This window comes from Panthera pardus, unplaced genomic scaffold, assembly GCF_024362965.1.
Source record: "Panthera pardus isolate Hobbes unplaced genomic scaffold, ASM2436296v1 HiC_scaffold_1, whole genome shotgun sequence".
NCBI lineage: Eukaryota > Metazoa > Chordata > Mammalia > Carnivora > Felidae > Panthera > Panthera pardus.
This window is the reverse complement of record NW_026526654.1, coordinates 71149671-71170335: the sequence shown is the minus strand read 5'-3', so window position 1 is coordinate 71170335 and position 20665 is coordinate 71149671. Positions and strand designations below refer to the sequence as shown.

Below are 20665 nucleotides of genomic sequence, written 5' to 3'. Positions count from 1 at the left end.
ATGATGGCAATGATAATGACGATGAGAACATGTATATAATGCTTACCTTAGGCCTGATATTATGCTAAGTATTTTACCTCATTTAGTTTATATGGTAATCCTTCAAGGTAGAGATCATCATTCCTCTTTCATAGATGAGGAAACTAAGGTATTAAAAGATTAAGTAATTTGTCCAAGGCTACTTGTGTGGAAGACTGGAATTTACTCCCAGGCAGCCTGGCTTTTAGAATAGCTCCAATTGTTGTACTGCCTTGTTAGATTGCAGTTTTATAATTATTATTCCTTAAGGGTACAGAATAGTTTTGTTGCATTATTCCCTAAATCTCTAAAAACATGTTTTTAGGTAGATAAGTATATATTCTTATAGACTCCTATTTTTAGAACCACGAGATTGTGACTACAGTTGACCCTTGAACAACACAGGTTTGAAGAGGATAGGTCCACTTGTATGTGGATTATTTTCAATAAATATAATGGAAAAAATTTTTTAGACATGTGGCAATTTGAAAAACTCTCAGATGAATCGTATAGCCTGAAAATATAAAAAAAAAAATCAAGATAAACCTCAGTGTTACTGTAAGAATACAGTCTATAATACATATTGCACAGAAAATTTGTGTGAATTGATTATGTTATTAGTAAGGCTTCTGGTCAATAGCAGGCTATTAGTTAACTTTTTGGGGAGTCAAAGTCACCTGCAGATTTTTTATTGTGCAGGGGTTGGCACTCCTAACCCCGATGTTGTTCAGTGGCCACCTATACTTAACAACCTAGTGTATCACAGTAGGTAAGACCGTAGTGTATATATTATTAAATATATTATTTACTTTTTGAAAAAGTAACCTCTTACTAAAAAGACCAATGCTAAAAGCACTTTTAAACATTACTTTTACTTTTAAAAATGGAGGAATAGTATAGCATTTGACTATAATCCTTCTAAATGGTCTCTACTAAGAGCATTAGTGTCTTGAGCTTTGAAAATCATATTTTAGAGTTGTAAGAGATGAGTTGTGTGTCTAGCACATGGCGCCTGCCATGTAAGAGAGTGAAAAGAAAGACGCACTGAATATGAACTGTTATGTCTGTTGACTTACTTCTGTTTTCCTAGCAACCTGGGGAATTCAGGCAAAGCTACATGGATTTGAGATGTCAGAGCTGGATTTGATTCCAGTTTGACACCAGTGCATATACACTGTCTGGTGTCAGTGAATGGCTGTCATCCTTTTTTGACTGTTTCCCACTCAAATATACTGGTGATTTTTTTCGTTGCACAAGTGGTTTCAACTGGGCTCTCCTTACAATTGAAAAGTATTACACTATACATAGCAAATATTAAACTGGCTTTTCCTTCTTATTTTTCCCTCTGAGCTTGTTTTGATTTTTCAGTTCAGCTAATAGTAACAGTAGTAATGATTAGCACTTACTGAATGCCTCCTGTGTACCAGATGCTTTTATATGTGCTTTACATGTATAGTTCATTTAATCCCATGGCAACCCTATGAAGTAGATACTATTATTGTTATACAAAAGAAAACTTCAGACACAGAGAGGTGATATAACTTGGTCCAGGGTCACAAAGCTAGTGAATGGTTGAGCCACAACCCACTCAGTTACCCAAAGTAGAAATCTTCCATTTTTCTTGACTTCTTTTCACTTACTACTTAATTTCTATCAAATTTACCTCTGTGATCTGTATCTTCCCCATTTCTTCCAAACTTAGTATCTCCAAGGATACTAAGGAGTCCAGGACTTTACCCTTTCTTGCCCGGCTGTTGGTAAAATATAGCCTCTAGTCCTTTTTAAGGCAAACATTTCACTGAAATACAAATATGATCATGTTACTCTCTTATTGAAGAAAAGAAGAAAGTCTTTCTTGGGAAATCTTCAAAACTGACAATACATGTAGCCATAAGTTTTTGACAAGTTTAGGATTGAGTGATATTTTCTTTTTTCCTATAGCCTTTGAAGAAAGCTGTTAGAATGATGGGAGCACCTAACCTAATAGCAGACAGTATGGAATATGGACTTAGTTACAGTGTCATTTCATACCTCAAAAAGTTGAGTCAACAGGTAATGTTAAGAAATAGAACCATTAAGTATTTTGAATGGTTTTCAATGCAAATGTTAGTTCTCCTGGTTCTGATGGAATTACGTTATATGAATACATTATATGTTTTAAAACCACATATATATTAACATAATTCAGTCTCAAGTACGTGGTTTGCTGTTTTGGAATGTTAATTTCAAATAATCCTAGTTTATGAAAGTGGCCTCATTAGTGTCCTAGAAGTTCTGTGAACATTCGTTATGTTTTCTTTTGAGAAATGTATGTTAGAAAGTTGCTTTTCTTAAAAATCAGTTTCTTTTGCTTTATGTTTTAAAACCTGTAGTTTTTTTCTTTCAAAATGGGACTTTCTTTTGAAATATTTGTTGAAAACGCTGATTTTGTCATTTGGGGCATATCACAGTAATAGATTCTTTGGTAGTCAAGCAGTATGCAGTTAGACTGCCAAGATACTACTACTGTAGAGAATACATTATTTTTCCGGTACTTTTGCCATCACTACTTTAACTGCTAATTGAGATGTAGGTTGGAAAGAGTCAAAATATTGCTACTTGTTGTCAGTGAAAAACTACATCACTTTTTGTTATACCTGTGAAGATTTAATTATGTGCTAATAATAGTGTCTTTAAGTAAATATTGATGAGATTTTTTCCCCTAATTTTATATCACCTCTGATTTAGAAATACATATTTTCATTTAGGATGACTTAAACATTTCATGATTTAAGTGTAGTGGCTATTAGTAAATAAAATAAAATTGAAATTGTTTTTGTTTGCCCTGCTCCGGAAGGTTATTATAGTGATTTAAAAACTGTAAGACATTATTATTTAAGCTATATTTAGTTTACCAAGAACTTGACATAAACTGTGCTACTTGAGGTTTTAACTTCTTACATACTTTTAAAATATAAATATGTATTTAATTTATAGAAGACCAAAGCTATTAGTGTTTAATTTATTAATTTAGATTATGTCGAGACCAACTCTTATTTATTTTTACTTTAGGCCAAAATAGAATCTGATCGAGTCATCGGATCTGTAGGCAAAAAAGTAGTACAGGAAACTGGAATTAAAGTCCGAAGCCGATCACATGGTTTATCAATGGCTTATAGGAAAGATTTTCAACAGTTGCTCCAGGGAATTTCAGAGGATGTTCCTCACAGACTGCTAGACCTTAATATGAAAGAATACACTGGGTTCCAGGTTGCTTTGCTCAATAAGGTAATAGTTCTATGAATTTAATACTGCTCTGGATATATTCTGTTGTATTGTTGAATAAATCACATTTTCTATTAGCTGATATTTAGTTTGTCCAAACTTTAGGAATACTTCTATACCTCTGTAGACTAATGATCATTAATACTATCATTGAATGAGTGAATTTTAGAATTAAAAAATTATACATGCCAAATTGATGAATAGATCAGTAAGCCAACCCATTCACTTATTTGTTAAATTCTTTAATTTTTTTTTTTTTTTTAATTTTAGGGAGAACAGGGGAGAGAGGCAGAGAGAGAGAGACAGAGAGACAGAGAGACACATCTTAAGTAGGCTTCATACTCAGCACAGAGTTGGATGCAGGGCTCAATCCCACCACCTTAGGATCGTGACCTGAGTTGAAATTAAGAGCTGGATGCTCAACTGACTGAGCCACCCAGGTGTCCCCATTTATTTTATAGATGAGAAAACAGATGGGGCATCTAGCTGGCTCAGACAGTAGAGCATTTGACTCTTGTCTTGGTCATGAGTTTGAGCCCCATGTTGGATGTAAAGATTACTTAAAAAAAAGAAGGAAAGAATACAGAGGCTTAAAGATTGCCTAAAGTTACATAGCTAGTGGGAGAGTTCACTGTAGTATGGTACTTAAACTGATGACCTTGGGTGCATAGCATGATTTTAAAATACTTTATGGATATTCATTATTATAAACATCCTCATCCCAGGGATGCCTGGGTGGCTCAGTAGTCAGTGAAGTGCCCAACTCTTGATCTCCGCTCAGGTCTTGATCTCAAGGTCATGAGTTGAAGCCCCACACTGGGCTCCATGCTGGGCGTGGGGCCTACTTTAAAAAAAAATTCTTCATCTCAGTAGCCTTTTTTTGTAGAAACAGACATGCCAATCTAAAATGTATATGGAAAGTTAAAAGTCCTAGAATAGGTAAAAAATTTTGGAAAAAAATAATAAAGTTAGAAGACTTACACTATCTATTTTGAAGCTTACTGTAAAGTTGTAATGATCATCAACATGTTCTGTTGTTGACATAAGGATAAACATATAGAGCAGTAGGACAGAAGAGAGTCTAGAAGTAGGCCCTCACACGTATAGTCCGTTCATTTCTTTTTTTTTTTTTTTTTAACGTTTTTATTTTTTTTTTGAGACAGAGAGAGACAGAGCATGAACGGGGGAGGGTCAGAGAGAGGGAGACACAGAATCCGAAACAGGCTCCAGGCTCTGAGCTGTCAGCACAGAGCCCGACGCGGGGCTCGAACTCACGGACCGTGAGATCATGACCTGAGCCGAAGTCGGCCGCTTAACCGACTGAGCCACCCAGGCGCCCCTAGTCCGTTCATTTCTAACAGAGGTGCCAGAATAATTCAGTGGGTAAGAAGACAATCTCTTCAGACATAGTGCTGGGCTCATGTGGAATTTAAGAAGCAAAACAGATGAACAGAGGGGGAGGGAAGGCAAATAAGATAAAAACAAGAGGGCAAACCACAAGAGACTCTTAAATACAGAGAATAAACTGAGGGTTGCTGGAGGGGAGGTGGGTGGGTGGACGCACTAAATGAGTGATGGGCGTTAAGGAGCGCACTTGTTGAGACGAGCACTTGGTGTTACATGTAAGTGATGAATCACTGAATTCTCGTCAGACCAATACTGCACTATATGTTAACTAACATGAGTCTGAATAAAATAAAGTAAAAACAAAATGAACAAAAAAAAAGAAATAGTGCTGGATCAATTGGATACCCATATTCAAAATAATAAACTTGACCCTTACATTACCAGTGCTCATGGTCTTAAATGTAAAAACTAAAACTATAAACTTCTGGAAGAAAACAGGAGAAAGTCTTCATGACATTGGGTTCAGGGGTCATTGATGATTTCTAAAATATAACACAAAAGGTACATACATAAAAAACTTCATAAATTGAACTTCATTAAAATTTAAACTTTTACACTTGAGATATCACCTCACGCCAGTCAGAGTGGCTGAAATGAACAAATCAGGAGACTAGATGCTGGAGAGGATGTGGAGAAATGGGAACCTTCTTGCACTGTTGGTAGGAATGCAAACTGGTGCAGCTACTCTGGAAAACAGTGTGGAGGTTCCTCAAAAAATTAAAAATAGATCTACCCTATGATCCAGCAATAGCACTGCTAGGAATTTACCCAAGGGATACAGGAGTGCTGATGCATAGGGGCACTTGTACCCCAGTGTTTATAGCAGCACTTTCAACAATAGCCAAATTATGGAAAGAGCCTAAATGTCCATCAACTGATGAATGGATAAAGAAACTGTGGTTGATATATACAGTGGAATACTACTTGGCAGTGAGAAAGAATGAAATACGGCCCTAGGTAGCAACGTGGATGGAACTGGAGAGTGTGATGCTAAGTGAAATAAGTCATACAGAGAAAGACAGATACCATATGTTTTCACTCTTATGTGGATCCTGAGAAACTTAACAGGATACCATGGGGGAGGAGAAGGGAAAAAAAAATTAGGGAGGAAGGCAAACCATAAGAGACTCTTAAAAACTGAGAATAAACTGAGGGTTGATGGGGGGTGGAAGGGAGGGGAAAGTGGGTGATGGGCATTGAGGATGGCACCTGTTGGGATGAGCACTGGGTGTTGTATGGAAACCAGTTTGACAATAAATTTCATATTAAAAAAAATCAGCCATAGACCATATGTAAATGAATGGGTGTGACTGGGTTCCAATAAAACTTTATTTACAAAAAATAATAATAATAAAAAAATCAAAAAAACAATTTAAACTTTTGTCTATAAAAGAAACTTAGTAAAATGAACAGGCAAACTACAGCCTGGGAGAAAAGTATGTACAGAATAAAGAATATGTATCAAAATACATGAAGAACTCCTACAACTCAATATAAAAAGACAAATATCTAATTAAAAATTGGCAAAATATCTGAGCAGTTACTCCACCAAATAAGATATACAGATTGAACATGCACGTAAAAAGATGCTGTACTTTAATGGTCATTAGGGAAATGTAAAATAAAACTACAATGAGATCCCACTTCCCATCCACTACACTGGCTATACTTGTTATATAATTAGCAGTTCTTCTTGTAGGTATCTACATGAGAGCAATGAAGATGTAGGTCCATATAAAGGCTTTGTATGCAAATGTTCATAGTAGCATTATTCATAATAGCCAAAAACTGTAAAGAAAACTGTTCATCAGATGGAAAGTGGATAAAGATATGCTCTATCCATAGAATGGAATACTAGTCTGGAGTATAAAAGAACAGACTAGTGATACATGAACAATGTGAATGAATCTCAAAATATCATCCTTAGTGAAAAAAAGCTAGATACAAAAGATTTGATATAGCAAAATTCTGTTTATAAAATGGAATGTAGGGAGACAGAAAGCAGATCGGTGGTTGCCTGGGGATAGGAAAAGGGATGGACTACAATGGGCACAAAGAACTTTTGTGGGATGATGGAAGTATTGTTAAACCAGATTGTGGTGATGGTTTCACAACTGTAAATTTACTGACACTCATCAAACTGTATACCTAAAATGGGTGATTTTATGGTATGTAAATCAAAGCTCTTTTTCTTTAAATTTTCAAAGTCTTTAAAATTTAGAAATTTGTTTTATAAGATACTTACTTTCCTTAGGCAGAATATATAATAAAATCTTGAAGAGATGTGAATTTGAGTTATTTGGTAAGTTCACTACCAATTTTTATCCTCTGGTTCCCAAAACAGTATATTAAGATTGCATCATAATTCTTTATTCTATTTTTAAAGCTAATTAGACTTGTATATCTTATTTCCAAACCTTTACTGCAGGCTAGAGATTTTAGTCTCTCTTAATTCTATATTTGAAAATAAATTTGCCTTTGAATGTTTTTCAATAGGATTTGAAGCCACAGACATTTAGGAACGCGTATGACATACCAAGGCGGAATCTTTTGGATCACTTAACAAGAATGAGATCTAATCTTTTGAAGAGCACCCGCAGATTTCTTAAAGGACAGGATGAAGGTTGGATCATAGTTTCAATAATGGTGTTTCTTTTGTGAATTTCTTTATACTGAAAAAACATAGTATAGTAGTGTAGCTTTTAAAGCATTGTAGTATCTCATTTTCTTTGTAAATTCAAACAAATGATGTAAAAAGTGAGTCGTCACTCACTCTCAGAATTTCTTTCTACCATCACTGTTTCCCCCAAATTTTATTCCCCAGAGGCGACACCCTTTGTTAGCAGCTTAGTATCTTTTTTGGCTTTGTTCATGCATTCACACACACAGGTCCACACATGCACAATCATTTTCTTGTGATACACAATACTAGCATCTGGTGGTTTAACTTGGATGGTGAATACATGTCCTGTTCCTTCAGTTATACCCATGGCACTGACCACAGATCAAGTCAGATGAGAATTTAACTCTTTGCCATCTCTGACGTAAGCATTCCAGCTATACCTTTATTTACGTATTTGTTTAAATGTTTATTTATTTATTTTGAGACCGAGAGAGCGCGAGCGTACTTTGGGGAGGGGAGTGGGTGGGGAGAGAATCCCAAGCAAGCTCCACATTCAGCGCGGAGTCCGACACGGGGCTCCATCTCACGACTGTGAGATCATGACCTGCGCCGAAATCAAGAGTCGGACGCTTAACCAACTAAGCCATCTGGGGACCCCTCCCACCATAGCTTTATATAAAAAGGGTTATCTATATGTGATATGTCTTTTCTATAAATTCTGCTATAGTTAAATTCTGCTTATTTGGAATATAATAGAAGAGACATTCCTTTTCATGGTAATGTTAACACATATTTGCTTATTCTATACACTCAAATTAACTGCAATATTTTTGTTTTATTTAGAAGGTAAAATCAGTTATTTTAAATTTTACTTTAAAAATCTCAAAGACTTCATTTATGTCACAATATTTATGACGACAAACCAATTTTGCATATATGGGAAGGGAAGACTGCCTAGGATAACCCCAGATAGCATTCAAATATAAGAAGGTATTATTTGATAATTAAACAGAGTATCATTTCAGTGAGGTTAACTTTTGTTATTGCTCTGTTCTGTTTGAAAAGATCAAGTGCACAGTGTTCCTATAGCACAAATGGGGAATTACCAGGAATACCTCAAGCAAGTACCTTCTCCACTAAGAGAACTTGATCCTGATCAGCCTCGAAGGTTGCATACATTTGGCAACCCATTTAAGCTAGATAAAAAGGTAAGCTTGAAACGTTCCATAGTATAATTTATTTGTGGATTTAACAGTTCTAATTTCACTAAAGTAAGCTGAGGCTGTTTTGTTGGTAGACTAATAAATGTTAACATAGTTATAATCTAGTTGCTTTAATGGGAACTGGAATTAGTTGTGCCATTTAAAAACTATATGTAAATCTAGGGAAATTATATTCTCTTTTGTTATAGGGTATGATGATAGATGAAGCAGATGAATTTGTGGCTGGACCTCAAAATAAACATAAACGACCTGGAGAACCAAATATGCAAGGGATCCCTAAAAGACGTCGCTGTATGTCTCCACTGCTGAGAGGCAGACAACAGAATCCAGTTGTGAACAATCATATTGGAGGAAAAGGACCACCTGTACCTATGACTCAAGCACAGCCAGATCTTATTAAACCCCTTCCTCTTCATAAAAGTAAGAGTTTTTTAAAAATAAACATTATTTGCTGCTATTTGTTTTTTGTGTGGGGAAGAGATTTTTGTAATAAAGTATAGAAAAAATTGATAAAGTCTAAGAGTGTCTAGAGAAGATAATTGTTTATTCTAAATTAGCGTGTAATCATTTTGTAGTCCTTTTAGTGAACATTTGGACATTTCATGTATTTATTATGCTTTATTATAGCTGTCATGATCTAAATATCATTTATAAGCCTTAAGTATTTCAAAATAACAGTTATAGGGATGTTCTCAATACCCATAGAAAGGTGGTTTTCAATTACAGGTAACTTCAACAACTAATTATTAAATACATATGCTATGGTAAACAGTGCTAGGCATTGAGGTATCGCAGTGAACGAGACAATAGTGATCTCTGTCCCCATTTAGAATGAGGAAAGACAGTCATTGAACATTTCATTAGAAGTGTGGTGAATGTTCACAAGGGAAGTCAAGTATGTTTTGGAAGCATGTGGCAAGAGGATTTTAGTCTGTGCGGTCAAGGCACTTTATTGAGGAAGTTACGTTTAAGCCAACATTGGAAGGATGAATGGGAGTTGTTTCACTAAAGCTGTGCATTCAGTAGTCTTGCTAAGCAGTCTGCTGCATACTGTGTGTATAGTAGTAGTATAAGAAGAGTCTGTGCAAACGTATACAGTAAAGAGAAGCAGTTAAGGGGCTGAAAGAACTCTAGTATAGCAAAGGTGTTGGGGGTGAGGTAAGATGAGAGGTGAAAGATAGGTTGAGGCCAGATCATGGAGCGCCTTGGAGGCCATTGTAAAGATTCCAGACTTTAAGGACAATGAGGATCTTTGAAAGGTTTGAGAAGCTAGTGACCTCATCTGGTTAGCATTTTATAAAGACCAGGCTGACTGTCCTGGGCAGAGTACTGTTAGGGAAGAACAAGAATGGATGTAGGGGAACTCTTAGTAAATTAATGGAATCATTAATTATAGGTAGTGATCATTTGTGGCTTATAACTGGAGAGAACCAAATATTATATAACTCCTGAAGGGTTTATACAATATCACTTCTGAAATACTCTTGCCAAAAAACAAAAAAGAAAGAAATCGAACCTTAACCTGATCAAGCCTCTAGATCTAACTACCAATTTATAGGAAATACAAGGATAGGAAAACATATTAAATGACAAAATAGGGAGACAATTAGCATAATCCAGATGGTGGGACACTGTAAGACAAAGAATATGGGATATGTGTATCTCCAGAAAAAATACATAGAAAAAAAGAGAAGTACAGAAGGATTTTATAGATTAAAAGATAGTTAAACGACCTATAAACCAATGACAGTGTGCAGGCCTGATTTGAACCCTGAATCAAACAAAATCAAACTTCCCTCCACAGACAGAAAATATATAAAGTAATTAGAGATTGTGAACACTGATAAGATCTTTGATGCCATTAAATAATTATTAGATGCACAGAAAGCAGTTAAGGAACCCAAGGAAGAGCTAATGACCTGCTAGTGGAGTTGTGAGAAGAACATGTATTTGAGAAATACTTGGACACATCAGTAAAGACTTGATGACGACTGGCTGGATGTTGGAGTCAGGGCAAGAGAGTTGAGAGATGCTTGGTAGGTGAGGGTAACGGGGTGGAGTAGAAGAGCAGATGATGAGTGATTTTAGAGGTGCCTATTAAGTTAGCCACATGGAGATCCTAAGGTAGAAGATGGATATTTTAGTTTAGAACTAAAGAAGAGACTGGGATAAAGAGGGAGGTGCAGGAGGCAGTCTTAGCCCCAATTAAAGTGAATTAAATCACATCAAAGAAAACAATGAGAAGAAAAAGCCTAGAACAGAACTTTGAAAGTGCTAAAGTTAAGGAGAGAAATGAGTTTCAGGAAAGATTGAGAAAGAAGAGTCCAAGAAATAGGAGATGAGAAGAATTTGGTGTGGTGAGAGCTAAAGGGAAAGAGAATCGAGTGGTTGGTGGTTTCAAATGCTTCTTAAACAGGTCAGTCAAAGGGATTAGAAAAGTTCTATTGGTCTTTGGCTCCCTTAGCAAGAGCAGTTTTGCTCCCACAAAATCACTGGGAAGGCAGACAGGAGTGGTCCAGAGCCCAGAAGAAAGAATGCTACTTCCAGTGAAGCAGAAAGGGTATGGGCACAAGTTGAACAGTGGCAGGTAGAGGAAGTTCCTGTTTCACAGCTCTGCTTTCCTTTCCTCTGTGAAGTGAGAGGTGATGTATGCTCCTGAGTGGGAGGCAGGGGTTGGGAAAGTCTGAGATGTTAAGAGAGCGGAGAAGGTTAGAATGATCTTTTGTGGGAGAGGGAGGAAATGTTGTAATAAGATTGCTGGGTCCTGTTTCTCCACTAGTGCTCATCATTCCAAATGCACATCTAGAGCAAGCAGATAGAGTCGGCAGATTTGGGGTTTTGCCTGGCAGGGAGGACAACAGAATGAGAGAATTTAGGACATTGGTAAAAAGTAATGCATATGGGATATAAGTTGGATAGACAAGAAAGAGGAATCTAGAAGGTAGGATCTGCTCACTGGGAGGGAGAAAGTGGAGGAGATGCTGAAGTAAGAGTCTGGCTGAGTTACAGAGCCGACAGCAGGAGTCCTGCAAAGATAAGGGTTATGCTCCTCTGCCCGTGAATTTGTGTTTGATTTGACAGCCAAACAAGGTGAGACATTAAAGAATTGAGGCCATGTTCTTGGCAGGTGATCTGCTTAGACACTGAAGTCCCATGCAACAGTAATTCTTAAACTTTAATGTGTCATTGCATCACCAGGGGATCTAGTTAAACTGCAGATTCTGAATTCATTGTTTAGGGCAGGGCTCAAGGTGAACATGTCTAGCCAGCTTTCTGATGGTGCTAACACTGCTTGTATTAGACCACATTTTGAGTAGTAATGATCTAGGATAATGCCCAAGGGACATCAGGGTGGGAGGAAGACTGTGAGCCAGGTATGACCAGAGAGGTGTGCCTTAGAGATCAGTAAAGACAGTGATAGGAGAGAGAGGATGAGTGTAGTGGCCTCTACTTCCTCCCTCCCATTTATCAGAGCAAGAGTGTTATACGAGTGCAGGGAGAAAGTAACTTGAAGTGGCCCTGGAAGGTGAAGGAATCGGTGACTGTACCTCCTTATTTTAAGTCCATGGAGAGTGTTTGAGAGAAAGCAGTCTCTAACTCCAAGTCTGAAAAGAAGAGCAGTTTCTTTGTCAGAGAGCTGCGTTTCAGTTAAAGCGGGAGTCGTTACAGAGAATATTTAGGAAAATTTGCAAATCATGGATGGGGATTTAGGAGGGAGTCAGAAGTTTGAGGGCTTTTGGTGGGCATGAGTTTACCTTTGGACGATAAATGAGGGAAGTAGAGATGACTTCAGCGGGTGTCCTGGAGGTTTGGTGAGCAGTCAGGGAACTTACAGTTCAGCTGCTTTCTGTGGGGGGCAAATGTTTGCAAGCTTTTTTAAGTCCAGTAATCTGATGAACTGCAGTGGGCACCAGGCTGTGGGCACTGTTCTGCATTGCTCAACTAAAGACTGGATGAGTGGTTATAAGAAAGAGTGTACTGTAAAGTGACCTGTCTGACAGTGGGTTCCCAGCAGAATATTGAACACTTTGGACTCCCTGTGTTTACTTTTGCCTCTAAATGATAGTAGACTGTATAAGGCAGAGGTAAGTTGGAATGAGTTAGGACTCTCTAAGGAAAGGGTAACCCTGATAATCTTGGTCATATATGTTCCCCTAAAGCATTCGAAATCTGCTTGTTCAATAAAATTGCCGTAGAATAAAGCAGAGAACTAAAAGTTGTGTGAAATTGGCTTTTATTTTTTTTCCTAAGGGCAAAAATTTTTCAGATTTTGTAAATACTGTAAATGTTTCACATTGAAACCCACCATCTCTTTGGCAAATCTTAAGAACCGTATCATATTATTTGTTAATTTGCATCCATCAAGGAGATTAGTTGTGATTTGCTGTAATATTATTTGTTGCTTTTTTCTTACTGTGTGCTTTGAAGTTGGCTCATGTCAATTTTTTCTTCTTATCTTTGTTTTTAGTTTCGGAAGCCACTAATGATTCGACAATAGATGATGTGGTTGAAAATCATATTGCAGACCAACTTTCATCAGATATTACACCAAATGCCATGGATACTGAATTTTCAACTTCTTCTCCAGCCAGTTTACTGGAACGACCAACCAATCATACAGAGGCGCTTGGTCATGACCATTTAGGAACTAATGACCTCACTGTTGGTGGATATTTAGAAAATCACGAGGAGCCAAGAGATAAAGAACAATGTCCTGAAGAGAATATACCAGCATCTTCACTCAACAAAGGAAAGAAATTGATGCATTGCAGAAGCCATGAAGAGGTCAACACTGAACTAAAAGCACAAATAATGAAAGAGATCCGAAAGCCAGGAAGAAGTATGTATAATTAGAGGCAAACCCCATATTTGATATCTGTGTGGGCTCAAAAAAAAAAAAAAAAAATTAGAAGCATATACCTGATTCTAGATCAGTTTTGAACAGCATTTGAGCTATGTAAGATTTGATCTTTATTCAGCCTACAAACACTAAATGTCTGTTATATCCAAAGTAGTATGGTGTAGATATGGTAAGCAGGAGGGACTGAGAGCAGAGCTTGAAGAACACACAGACAAATTACACATAGTTCCTACTATGACAGGAACCCGTAGTCTTGAGTATTCTAAACAGCAACTGGAATTTAATGTAGCAGCAGACCCCCAAAAGTGTAGCGAATATTAAATAGTTTCATCTCTGTAGAGTTCCTGACATAGTGTCTACCACTGTGTTTAAGGGTTAAACTATGATGGTGAGCAGGGATGTGTTTAGGCCAAAACCCTAAAGTTATAAAAGCAATCTATGAAATGAATATAAAAGAACTTTGGCATAAAATTTCAGTATTATGACATCCATTCAAAGATGTTGACAGATTGACGGACCATGTGCTTTAATGGAACACCCATGGGTGGTTCAAAAGTGGGTAAGACATCCCTTGCCATTTAGGAGTTTATAGTCCTTGGCAGAATTTTAGGTGAAAACTTGAAACTGAACTAGCACTCTTAACCATTTTTTCTGTCTCCATATGCCCCTCCCCATCTTGTTAACTGTAGTTGAGAATTTAAATTATAAGTATGCAATTTTATAAAGGCTACTTGCTGCTGCTTTTTCAGTGGCCAGTACCAAAAGCTAGTCACGTACTTTCTAAGCTTTATGTTTGATATCTTAATGGGAACTTTTACCAAAACTTCTGTGTTTACCAAGTTATTTTATCTTGATTGATATATGATGAAATATGTGTATTAATGAGTGGTAGAATATTTTGGTTTGGTTTAGCATATCTTGATACCGTAAACTGCAGTAGAAAAATATTGAATAAGAGTGCATAGAAAAGCCACTAATTTTTTTCTTTGCTTCTCTTCTTTTAAGAATATGAAAGAATCTTCACTTTACTGAAGCATGTGCAAGGCAGTTTACAAACAAGACTAATATTTTTGCAAAATGTCATTAAAGAAGCATCAAGGTAAATAATCTGTTGTACATTATGAAATGATTATGAAATGAGTCCCCAGTTTACAGTCAGTGTTGTAACAGTTGTAACTGTTGTAACAGTATCTGTACTTGTGGTGTTATGCATGCATGTGACACAGCCATGTGTGTCCTCCTCCTCCTCCTCCTCTGTTTTAGTTTATTGAAAGAAATTCACTTAAAAAATAGCCACACACAAATTCTTCACCAATTATGGACCTTTTCTCCCTGTAGATTATAGATACTTGCATAATTCTCATTGATCCTACTCTGTGCCTTTTTGGGGTCTTTATATTTTATAGCCTTCAGCTTTTCTCCTTTGTATATTTGGACTACAGTTGATATTAATCAGTGATTAGAAATAACCTTGGAAGACAATATTTGAATGCTGTTCATTTGTATGTGGGAAAACATGTAATTAAGGGGAGCAGAGTTGGACAAATGGGCCTTATTCTGATTGCTTCAGTAGCCCAGGATTATGTACTTTAGTACAAGGAATGTGGATCAAGATTATAAATGGTAACTATGAAGTGCAGTTAACTGGAAAGCATGGTTGTATGAGTAGTGAGTACACAAGACTTTTTCTTTGAAGACTTCTTTAGTATTGTGAGAAAACTTAGGGTTATCTCCTCTGACCTTTCAAATATACACAGCCTTTAAAAGTCCCCCAGTTTCTTCCATGCTACTCATAAAGGCATTTTTAGATAGAGCAGTTACTTTTTGTTTGTTTGTTTGGGTTTTTTTTGGAGTAGCTAGAGCATACACCACTTTGAGGGTTCAAAATAAGGCAGTAACTTTTCATGTTACTCATTTTGAGTATTTAATCTATTCTTTATGTAACATTCTGTCAGCTGAAACTTCATCATGGATTTAGCTATATTCCTGGTGGCCTGCACTCTCTACTTCTAACACCTTTTAGAGAGTTGTGTAATATTATGGTGGCTATTCATATTAATTTACAAGTAGAGAGGAAGTGGATATAGATTGGACAGTGTTTTTGGATATTCTAAAAAGCATCAGCAGTATTAATAACTTACGTAGACGAATGCATTTTTAGTCTACTATATTAGTGAAGAAAATTTTAAATTGCCACTTGAACTTTCAATGTTTGCTATATTATCCTATACTGCAGATGTCTAATTATCCTTGATTTGTTAGCTTTCAAACTGTAATAGTAGAACACCAGGGTTTTTAAACGTTACTATCCAACTGTCATTTCTTCTTCCCTTTTGTGGGGATTATATTCATACTTTGTTCACATTCTTTCAACATACAACTTTTAAAGAGCATAGGAAGTAGGGGCACTTGGGTGGCTCAGTCAGTTAAGCGTCCGACTTCGGCTCAGGTCTTGATCTCGCGGTTCGTGAGTTTGAGCCCTGCGTCGGGCTCTGTGCTGACAGAGCCTGGAACCTGCTTCGGATTCTGTGTCTCTCCCTCTCTCTCTGCCCCTCCCCAGCTTGTTCTCGCTCTCTCTCTCTCTCTCTCTCTCTCTCAAAAATAAACAAACATTAAAAAAAAAATTAAAGGGCATAAGAAGCTATTGGAATCATTGCTTTAGGAGTCCAAATTTTGTTGGAATATTTGTAACCCTTGTAAATGTTAGGGTTTTTTTTCTTTTTGGTTGTGGAACAAATATCTGACTTCCATTGTACCTGGGCCTGGATTATTTGTTTTAGGAACAAACTGCAATTCTGCACTGATAAAATAATTTACTTATTATCTTCCAGTGGATTTTATATATCATAAAGTTGTTGTTTTTCATTTTCATTTTACTTTGAAAAATCTTCCCAAGGCAGTTTCTGTCTTTAAAAAAAGCATTATACTGATCTATATCCATTAAAAAGAAATTGAGAGTGCTATCACTTATTTTTTTATACAGGTTTAAAAAGCGAATGCTAATAGAACAACTGGAGAACTTCTTGGATGAAATTCATCGACGAGCCAATCAGATCAACCATATTAATAGCAATTAAAAGAAAACAGAATGTGGCCACTTATTTCACTATCTTCTCCAAATACAAAGTAAATACAAGACTGTTGTGATCTTGAATTCATTTTTTGACATGCATTGTTGGCTATTTGAAATACTAAGAGCAAGTCTACAGATCCTTTTTCCATCATTTTACAGTGACCTTTTCTTCATTTTGGTTTATTTTTGTAATGTGAAAAATATCACTCTAAAACACATTTTTATTTAACAAACTAAAAATATTCCTCCAAATCTCTTGCTTGTCATTGACTCTTGCGTGTCAATTTCCCTCAGGTTCTATTTTCTTAAACCAACCTTTAAAATTGTCACCTCTGTTAAGGTTGAACTTTGCCAAAAAAAAAAAATAATAAAAAGTTACTTTGTAATTTTTGGGGAAAAAAGCACATACATTAAAACTAGGTAATGTTTTGTATATACAGTTATTTTGGATATATTATTGTAAGTTGTACAAATGTATTTTGAAGAATATTTAAGAAAAGCACTTTTGTTATTCCATCAATAAATGCTCTATTTTACTCTTGTGTGGTTTAGGAAATAATCACATTTAAAGTAATCATTTAAAACCATCTTAAGGATAATGGAATTTTAAAGGCCTTGCTTTTTAAGCATTGGACAAATACACCACTTGAAGCTCATATTTGTTAAAGCTAACTGTAATTATCTGTTACATAATCTGCATTGTCTTTTTACTCTATGTTCTTAGGTTTTGTTGGCTACACCAACATGCTCCCATTTCTGCCTAGATAGTAGAAAAGACGGCATCTGTGGCAAATAGGCAGACACTTTAAAAGCTGTTTAAAACGCAGACAGCTTCGGCATTAGTGGTTTCCTTACTCCCCTTCCACATCTTTTTCCGTTCTCGCTAGGGTTGTGGGTGGCACTAAGTTGGAGCTGCCAGTGAGGGAGGTGTCAGTTTGGGGCACACCACATAGTCTGAAATGGCCAGCCTTTAGCAGCTCGATGCCATGCTTACAGAAGGCCCACAACAAATTGGGAGTTCAAAGGGGATCTCTCTGTTTTCCTCTGCTGTTCTTACACTTAAACTCTTCATTTTGTGTAGAAGCTAAATGGAAAGGAAACATTTAAGATGACTTTGCTCATTTTGTATTCCCCCTGAAATACCCAGAAGGAAAACCCAACACTATTCATTGTCCACTCTCAGTCCAACACGACCTCAGATGTCTTCACTGAGGACGTTGACCCTGTGACCAGACTCCTCACTCACCTTTCATAGATCACTGCTGTGCCTTGTAGTGCTTTTGGGGTAACCAATAGAAGAGAAGGTTAAAATACATTTAGATTAACAGAGGGCAAAATAAATTTATAAAATCATAGTAAAATTGATGGAATTTTAGTTTCATAATATTTGAAAATCACATACCCTTATCTTTTTACACTTTCGCGGAACATTTTTAAAATTTCAGGGGTATAGCAGAATGCAAGTGTAACTTTTTATGAAGAAAAGCATAGTTGACAGTGGAGAACATGCTTGAGATCTCTTAATTTAGTCTAGGGGATTTGAAACGCTCCCAATACTGAAGACAAATCCTGTCAAGAAAAAGAAGCATTTAATGTAACGTTACATAGTATTTTCATATGCAACTCTTTAAACCTTTTTTACCTCTACAAAATACCTTTAAAGCAGGATATCATTTAATAGATGGAATTGTCAAGGTAATTACCTGCAGTCACTGCTAAATTCAGGAGCTACACAAAATCCAGAATATATTGTCTGGATTTAATTGTCTTAAATGATGTATATTTAGATTCTGAGATTAATAGAAGGGATTACAAGTCATTCGAATAAAAGTTCATACTTAACAAGAATATTTAGGAAGGGGATTCAGTCTATTCTGATGTTTAGCAGCTTTCCTTATCAGGAAGTTCTTATTTCCATTTTATAGATTGCTCCTGAGGTGATCATCTTTAAACCCTTCACCTTGATTACATTCTGGGGATGAATCTGGGAAGAGCAGTTTGTTCAGTCTCCTCTTTCTGTCCTTAATCTCTCTGTCACCATACTCGATAGCCTCATCCAAAACCTAGTCCTAAGGTTTGAAGCTAATCAAAACTCAAGCTTAATATCCCATCTCGAAGGTTTTTTACATTTTAAGAAACTGGGCATATTAGTTAAATTAGTGAAATACTATAGAATTCTTGTAAGCAACGGGGGGTTGAATTTAAGGGGAATATCCTGTCTTTTTTGGCCCTCTAGGTCACTGGGTGACTTTAGGCTGGACAAATGATACTCTCTAACAGTTTAATCTTGAGATGATCGTTTTTCTTAACGTTCCCATATGTGTCCCATTTGTCAATGGATTCATTATTTGCCCTTATCGGTAAGATGTGTCAATTTGGTGTACTGAAGGCTGAGACTGATTGCTATCTCTTCGACACCCCTCTCCCCAGGAGAGTAGTCACTGTGCCGTGTGTGGTGTGGGCGAGTACCTCCCAGAAAGAGGTAAATAAATTCACAAAGACTATATTCAGATGTGCGGCGGATTACGGAACTGGTTTTGGATTAGCCTTTTATGTTCATGTGTTTACTGAGGCAGTTCTGAAAACTCCTGTCATCGAAACAGTGGCGTGTCCTTCACTAGTGCAGAGGTTTTACGTCATTGTTACGCAGCTGAATTCCAAAAGGGATCTCGGTCTCTTTAACTGTCATCAACTTGTATTGGCTATCAGCTTTTGACAATGACCTTCCTATTTGCATTTAGTCCTGTCTCTGTTTCTTGAGGGAGTAGAGCCTGTCACTTTTTTCATCTTTCATTTTTTGGACATGTATCCTTTCTAAGAGAGGGCTCTCTGTTGCCTGTTCTGAGTGATGATAAGTGACAATTTCATCTAATAAACATGGGGATGCAATGATCATGGTGAAATCCTAGGAGGATATATTCTGTTGATGGACTTTTTCTCCCCAAAGAATCCCCCAATAGATTATTTCCTAGTGAATGATTATCTTCATCCTTTTTGTCACAAAAGTGTTCCTTTGATTTCCAGCACAAGTTACAGCAGTATGCAAATGATTCTCAGATAAAATGATGTTGACAGTATTTCCTTAACAATTTGTGTAAAACTTATGCGTAATTTTCATTATTCTAACTTTTGACTTTTTTTTCTCTCCATAAATAAAAATAATGCCTGATGTTTAGTTAAAGTAGATCCACTTTTGCTTGATTTTGTTAGTCTTGTTCCATCCTATTTCTTTTTAACACATTGTTTCGACTTGCCAACAACTCTTTACTGAGAATCTCTTTTCCTTCCTAGGCTGATAAATAATGGGGAGGGGGGAGGGGGAAACACGGAGAGGAATACTTAGAATCCTTTTTCATCGCTGAAATGAGAGGAGCTCCGCTTGTCCCTCTGATGTGCTGAGGCTTTGCCTGGTCCATACCATTTCTGGCTTAAGATGAAGTTGTATAGTGGAACTAAGAAGTACTTGGGCAAACACTTGATTTTTGTGTAATTTCGGCCAGCTTGAGAAAGACCAACAGAAAAACTGTAGAAATCTAGGTGCATTCACTAGAATACTGGGGTTGCTGAGTCAAAAGACTCCTTGGACACACTAGTGCCCTGAAGGAGCTATCTTTTGTCCTACAGTGATGAGAAAGTGAGGCAACAATGGGGGGCGGGGGGTGGGGGGGGGGTGGTGGGAGTCAAGATGAATCACTTACATTACTTTCATGATCTTTCTGAATCTTCCCCAGCAGTAGAAACCTGAATTTTTAAAAATCCACATCAACAAACAAATGAGCCAAAAAGCCAAAAACCACACGGAGGGTATTAGTTTCCTTTGTAGTTAAGAAATGTTCCCCTTTCTCAGGATACGCGACAAGAAACTGGGAAGCTTCTGAAGCACCGTAGAAACTAGCTAGAAGGAATGCTTGTCTTAGGCTGCAGTGGACAAACGGGCGCTTGTTGCTAGAGAGATGCTGATAAATATTTAATATATCTGAATGGTGTCAAGAAATCCTGTCATACCTGTGTTGGGTTCTCTCAGGAAAAAGAAGAATGGCCGATCTGCTTTAAAAAAAGGAATCCGAGACCTTTTCAGTAACAACAGAGCTGCAGGAGGGAAAGAATAGGAGACTATTGCATTTTTTATTCATTTGAGGGAAGTCACTATTAAAATTGGAGCCGAAGTCAGTTATATCCCTTGATTTCTGAAGAAA

At 36.8% G+C, this 20665-nt stretch overlaps 2 protein-coding genes across 4 annotated transcripts in view; one reads left to right on the top strand and one right to left on the bottom strand.

Annotated features, from left to right (window-relative positions):
* The window catches only part of INTS6 (integrator complex subunit 6), a 90757-nt gene extending 71104 nt beyond the window's left edge, over positions 1-19653 (top strand). For both annotated transcript variants that reach the window (XM_053899841.1, XM_053899843.1), the window contains 8 exons: positions 1960-2070; positions 3070-3285; positions 7186-7312; positions 8378-8520; positions 8724-8955; positions 13004-13375; positions 14402-14495; positions 16380-19653. In XM_053899841.1, the coding sequence (XP_053755816.1) occupies positions 1960-2070; positions 3070-3285; positions 7186-7312; positions 8378-8520; positions 8724-8955; positions 13004-13375; positions 14402-14495; positions 16380-16473 (1389 nt within the window). In that variant the 3' untranslated portion in view covers positions 16474-19653. The remainder of the gene's footprint in view (positions 1-1959; positions 2071-3069; positions 3286-7185; positions 7313-8377; positions 8521-8723; positions 8956-13003; positions 13376-14401; positions 14496-16379) is intronic.
* SERPINE3 (serpin family E member 3) overlaps positions 12753-20665 on the bottom strand; it is a 44808-nt gene continuing 36895 nt past the window's right edge. For both annotated transcript variants that reach the window (XM_019447632.2, XM_019447630.2), the window contains exons 8-9: positions 20475-20558; positions 12753-18038 (exon numbers count right to left, since the gene is read on the bottom strand). In XM_019447632.2, the coding sequence (XP_019303177.1) occupies positions 17995-18038; positions 20475-20558 (128 nt within the window). In that variant the 3' untranslated portion in view covers positions 12753-17994. The remainder of the gene's footprint in view (positions 18039-20474; positions 20559-20665) is intronic.